This window comes from Vidua chalybeata, chromosome 4, assembly GCF_026979565.1.
Source record: "Vidua chalybeata isolate OUT-0048 chromosome 4, bVidCha1 merged haplotype, whole genome shotgun sequence".
In the NCBI taxonomy this organism is placed as follows: domain Eukaryota; kingdom Metazoa; phylum Chordata; class Aves; order Passeriformes; family Viduidae; genus Vidua; species Vidua chalybeata.
This window is the reverse complement of record NC_071533.1, coordinates 6,340,780-6,346,779: the sequence shown is the minus strand read 5'-3', so window position 1 is coordinate 6,346,779 and position 6,000 is coordinate 6,340,780. Positions and strand designations below refer to the sequence as shown.

Here is a 6,000-nt window from a genome sequence, read left to right as displayed (position 1 = left end):
CCCCTCCGACCCCTGTGGCGTGATCCCTGCGGCCAGCGTGACGCGGGGTGTCCCCTGTCCTATCCCACACCTATTCCCCGGGCTGCTGCCTCACTAAGGAAAAAACTGACCCGTCAGGAACGCGCTTAGAAACGTTTCGCCTTGCGCCCCGCAGGCGGAGCGGGGCGCTCCGGCCGGGCTGCAGAGCCGAGGGAAGCGCTGCCTCACGGCAATTCCCGCCCCTCGCTGGGACCTGCTGCGTGAGGGGAAGGAAAGGTTCCTCGGCTGTACCACTGCGGGCCTCACGGGTGAGGACGACATGAGGCGACTGTCGCTCGCCTCGGCACCATCCGGCTCCTCCGAGCCGACCAGGGCCAGATCCCAGCGCAGCATCCCAGCGCTACATCCCGCTCGCTGCCCCGGCGCCCGGGCGCGCCCCCCAGCCTCCTCTTCCCCCCCTCCGGCGCCCCCCCGCGCGGTGAATGGTGCGAGCCGCAGGTGTGGCCGGCGGGACAAACCAACAGCGGGCGGGGGGGGGATCGGCGCGGCGGGAGGGCGGGACGGGACGGGACGGGGCTGGCAGCGGGTGCATCGCCGGGAGCGAAGCGGGCGGAGCGGCCGCCGCGGGAGATTGAAGTGCCGAGGCCGCGGCGGGGCGAGGAGCGTGAGGCGTTGCCGCCACTGCCAGCGTCGCCCGTGGGGAGGAGAATAGGAGGAGCGGGCCGGTAAGTGACATGGGCCGGCGGCAGCGGGAGTGCGGCCCCGGCGGCGGCGGCGGCGCCGGTGCCGGAGGGGCGGGCAGGGCATGGCAGGGCAGCGGCCGCGGCTCCGGGAGGCCGGGGGTCCGCCCCTGCCCGGGTGCCTGACCCCGGCCTGCCCCGCCGAGCCGCCCGTGCCCGACCTGCGGGTGGGAGAGGGCGCGTGGCGAACCGGGAAAGGGCGCGCGAGGCGGGTGAACACCGGGCTGCTCTCCCCAAGGTTGCTGGCCCGGGTGTTGGGACAGGCAGGCCGTGACCCGGATCACAAAACCAGTCTTGGTTTAAAGATAAAGTTAGATTTATTTTTTTTTTTCCCTGAATTTTTTTTTTTTTTTTTTTCAGCTTGAGTCAGCTTCCTGGGCTGATTCAGGGTAGGGGCAGTGAGAGGAGAAACTCGTGGCTGGAGGTGATGCACGTGGTAGAACTGCTGGTCGAAAGTGTTAATAAAACTGCCGGCTAATTAGAACATCTGCATTAACTCTAATTAGAGCATCTGTAGGAACTGTAGTTAGAACATCTGTAATAAGTCATGAGTTATAATTTGGTCGTTCTTATCTTGATGGAGCATTCATTTTAATGCTGAGGTGTTTCAGGTGCCTTTGGGTGGGTGCATTTCTCCTTGAGCCTTAGCAAATATGTGTACAGAGTAGATTTCTTCATTGAGAACTAAACCTCTTTAGGAATGGATTAATCCTTGTATAGCAGCAGTTGGAAAAAACTGTGGGTCATCATCACTTGGTCAGCTTCAGGGGCTGATTGCAGGAAGAACAGGATTTTAGAACACTGACAACTAGACGACTTTAATGCTCTAATTTTCTGTGTATTCACTTATCAGAATCACATTTACATCCTGTCACATACTGAATAGCCTAGTGTGTATAGGCATTCTTGAGTCTAACAGATGTGATGAAAGGCGTTTGCCCTTCCCCTCACCAGCCTTTAGAATCACAATGACAAAAGGCTGAAATATATGACAAGACAGATTTGTTAAATGTTAGAGCATAGTTCTGCCTCTAAACATGACAAATAGAGAGAGGAAAAAATTGGATATTCCTAAGAAACTCTGTAACCGGAAACCAGTTTGATAGATCTCAAAGGTATCTTTCTTTCCAAATTACTTTTCTCTACAGAAGAAGCATCTCTCACATGCAGGACTCTGCTGCCCTGAGTTCCTTGAGTGTGTGTGGTAGCTGAGTCAGTGGCAGCAACTGTTTATAGTTCAGTCTTGTTAGATGAGGTTTCCCATCTTCTGGGGAGAAGTTGGAGCTTTCCCTCCAGCCCCTTGCTGGTATTTTTATCCCCTTCCTTGTCTAAAACATCCATCCCTGTGCTGCCTCACTGTGTCTTGGAGGCTGGGCTGCGGGTGGAGCTTTGCTTTCACTTCTGTCACTTTCTGTTCTCCTTGTCTCGAGATACAGAGATATCAGGAACTAGCATTTGTTTCTTGTTCCTTTCTGGCAAACCTGAGCTTCTGTTAGGAAAGATGGTGTGATGCTGGTGGAGCACTAGACTTGGGCTGGCTTGTAACTTGTGTTTATTTAATAAGTTACTTATTATTACCTAGGGATCTCAAGTCACCACCCTCCCCAGGCTTATTACTATCAGCTGAAAGTAAAAATCAGGGTTTCCATTCAAGTTGCCTTACAAGTTTGAAGAGCATCCTTCCTTGTCGCGTTTTGTGCATCAAGACCTTCTAAATCCCGTTTGCAATGCCAAGCAAAATTTAATCATGCAATTGTGATACAAATGTTTGGGCTTCTTAAAACTAGGAGTGGCATACAAGAAAAGTAATACATTAAAAGTATTGAAAGGCTGTGGCTTTTTAAAATCCCATTTTCAATCAAGCCCTCTTTTACTATCTCTGTTTTATTTTCATCTTCTTTCCTGCAAGTGGATGGAGTTAGAAAATAATCTTACAATCTCATCTGTTGGGGGGAAACCCCAAACCAAACAAAGCCTAACTAAACACAGATACCCCACATACTATGGATTAGGTTTCAGACAGAATCATAGAATGTTAAGGGGTTGGAATGGACCTTAAAGGTCATCTAGTCCCAACTCCACTTCCCTGTGCAGGGACACCTCTCACTAGACCAGGTTGCCCAAGGCCTTATCCAGCCTGGCCTTTAACACTTCCAGGGATGGGGCATTCACAACTTCTGTGGGCAACATGCTCCAATGTCTCACCGCTCTCGCAGTAGAGAATTTCTTCCTAATGTCTAACCTAAATTTCCACCCTGTGAGTTTGAACCTGTTATTTCTTGTCCCATCACTACGGTTCCGAGTCCTTCTTCTGCTTCCTTTTAGGTTTCCTTCAGGTACTGTAAGTTTGTTGTATGATTTCCATGCAGCCTCCTCTTCTCCAGGCTGAACAGCCCAAACTTTCTCAGCCTGTCTTTGTAGGGGAGGTGCCCCAGTGCAATTATCAACTTCGTGGCCTCCTCTGAACTTGCTCCAACAGTTCCGCGTTCTCCTTGTGCTGGGAGCACCAGAGCTGGACACTACATTCCGGGTGGAGTCTCAGCGGAGGGGAATAGAGGGAGGGAATAGAGAATTTCCCCCCCGCCCCGCCCTGCTGCCCACGCTGCTTTGGATTCAGCCCAGGATACATCTGCCTTTGTGGGCTGCGAGCGCACGCTGCCGGGCTATGCTGAGTTTTTCACCAACCACCCCCCCCCCGGAGTTGGTTCTAAACTAAGAAGCAATGGAATGATCCTGACCGGGAGCAAGGCTGACAGCCCGGCCCCGGCGCTGCGTCCGCCTCCTCCTGCTTCCTCCTCCTCCTCCGGGACTACGGCTCCCAGCAGCGCCCGGGCTGAAAGTGAAAATAAGCGCCAGGTTACGCTCCTGTTTGCGCCCTCCGCCTCTCTCTCCCCCTCCCTCCCGGCGGGCCGCACGTGTCCTTCCTTTCCCTTTTGTTTTCCGCCCGCAGGCCGGCTGTGCGCCCGGGACGCGCCCGCTCCCCCCGGCACCGGGACCCGCCGGAGCTGCCCCCGGCCCTCCGCAGCAGCCGGGAAGCCGCGGCAGTGACGGAGCTGCGAGTCCGGGCTGCGCAGGAAACTTTGCCGCTTTTCTCCGCGCTCCCCACATGCGAGTGGACAACGTGAAGCCGGCTGCTGCTCTTCCTGCCGCTCCCGTTCCTGCTCCCGCGGCTGCCGGCGGGCCAGCGCTGCCCCCCGCTCCGGCTGCCGCACCTGTGCCCGGCCCCGGAGCTGCGTCGCGGCTTCTCCTCGCCATGTGGGACTAGGAGGGGTGCGGCGTTCTCCTCGGTGAACATGGATGCGGCGGGCAGGGCCGGCGGAGGGGAGCAGAGCCACCCCGGCAGCGGCAGCGGCAGGGACGCCCCCGGGGACACGTCCATGGACCGCTACCTGCGATCTCAGGGCTTGTACAGGAAGAAAGTGGCCAAGGATGGCTCCTGCCTTTTCAGGGCTGTGGCCGAGCAGGTAACCGGTTACATAAACAAAGCTCCTTCTCACGAAAGCATGGGAAGTGGATCTCATTAGTGGGTGGTAATTAGTGTTAAAACGCAGACAGGTATAGGTTAAGGTTATGCAGTCATGTGCCAGTGAAAAACGTGACTTTTTAAAAATAATTTCCACCTTGCGAGGTGAGAGAAGTTATGTGTGTTCAGCTGCCTCCTGCCACCAAGAAATCCTTATCTGTTTTGACCTTCCACCGCCTCCTCAGAGCTTTTTTCAGTGTAAGATCTCAACATCGAAATACAGCTGCTGGGTATGAGATTGTCTAGGAAAAGGAATTTAGGGCTGAAAAGACACGTTCTTAGTTTTGTTAATTAGTTGACTGTAAAATTAGAGAAAGTAAGTAATTTATTTTCTGTTCTTCCTGTTGAATTCCCCTCCCCCATTTCAGTGTTAGTGTTAAAGGAAAAAAGCGACAGCGTCATCTTGTCTTAAGTACAAGCAAACAGCAGTGGGAGCTCTGGTGCTTCTGATTGTGGGAACCCAGATTCCTGTGCTAATTATACACAGATGACTTTAAAAAAAAAAATTCCTTTCCCCACTGAATTGATAAGTTCAGGCAAGCAAACACTATTGATTGGAAGTAGGTGGGTTTTTTTTTATCTTAAGGGAATATATATATATAAAATATATGTTGCTATTCTGACTTTTAAATTAATACATGGAAAGTTTCTCTCACACTTCAGTGTTCATAGAACTTTTTTCAGCTGTTACATTTTTAACATCCCATTCTTATTATGCAATCATTTAGGTTGGGAATGACCTCTAAGAAAGTAAGGTCTTTAATTCAGAGTTATTAAGTGTTTTATCTGCAAATTTGGTCTCATTTATGTACTCTTCATTCAGAAAAACTGAATTTGGATGTGATTTATTTTAAGGGTGGTTTGTAAGGACTGCAAGAGACACTGAAACTTAAATTGTCTGTGACTTTCCTAGGTTGTACTGAGATAACTTGTAATATGTGATGAAAGTAATAGTTTTCCAGTAGAGGTTTGAATGGGAGGTAGAATGCAGGTGTCATATTCAGGGAACTGAATTCCTGGCTTCCAAAAAAGTATTTGGCCAACACGCCTGTTGAAGAGAAGGTAAACATGCACTGTGAGACTTGGTTGGATTTTGTTTGAATGAATGCATGTTGGTAGATGGCTTCCTCATCCATTCCTGCTGTAATTTCCGTCAATTAACTGAAGTCCTTTACAAAGGAGGCAGTTAAAGATTAACAGTAAATGCTATTCATTTGCTTTGTACATCATCATAAAATTGAAGGTTTGAATTTAGCAAACCTGTGAATTCTGCAGTTAATTTTTTGTTAAGTAATTGAGGTTTGACTTGCCTGAAGATGTTGCTGCTGAATGAGTATGCATATTAAATATTCTTAAAAATAAAACTAGAGTATTTCCAAGCCTGTATTTAGACAGCAGTCATTAATTATTTGTGGCCTGTCATCAAAACTCCTGAGATCCAATGTCACCTTGTTCTCTTTCTCCCTTTGTAGGTGTTGCACTCTCAGTCTCGACACATTGATGTTAGGATGGCTTGTGTAGACTATCTTCGGAAAAATAGGGAGAAATTTGAAGCAGTAAGTATTTTTGTTTTCTTTGTCAGCATTTAAGAAAAGCTACTTTATTCCTTCCACTTTGGTAAATTCTGCACTTCCCTATGATTGTGGCAGTATTCATCGTAGCTAAATACCAGTTGGTGCTATTTCAGTTAATTAGCACATATGTGGTAGTAACTCATTTTCAAAAGCCTGGAGAGGCTTGTCTACTTCTTGGACTGAT

The 6,000-nt window shown here is 50.1% G+C and overlaps 1 protein-coding gene across 4 annotated transcripts in view; it reads left to right on the top strand.

Annotated features, from left to right (window-relative positions):
- Positions 1-604: 604 nt before the first annotated feature.
- OTUD4 (OTU deubiquitinase 4) overlaps positions 605-6,000 on the top strand; it is a 28,521-nt gene continuing 23,125 nt past the window's right edge. For 3 of the 4 annotated variants that reach the window (XM_053941112.1, XM_053941113.1, XM_053941109.1), the window contains exons 1-3: positions 606-704; positions 3,670-4,183; positions 5,715-5,798. In XM_053941112.1, the coding sequence (XP_053797087.1) occupies positions 4,013-4,183; positions 5,715-5,798 (255 nt within the window). In that variant the 5' untranslated portion in view covers positions 606-704; positions 3,670-4,012. Of the gene's footprint in view, positions 705-3,669; positions 4,184-5,714; positions 5,799-6,000 lie in introns of all 4 variants that reach the window. The other variant, XM_053941111.1, reaches the window with a different exon arrangement.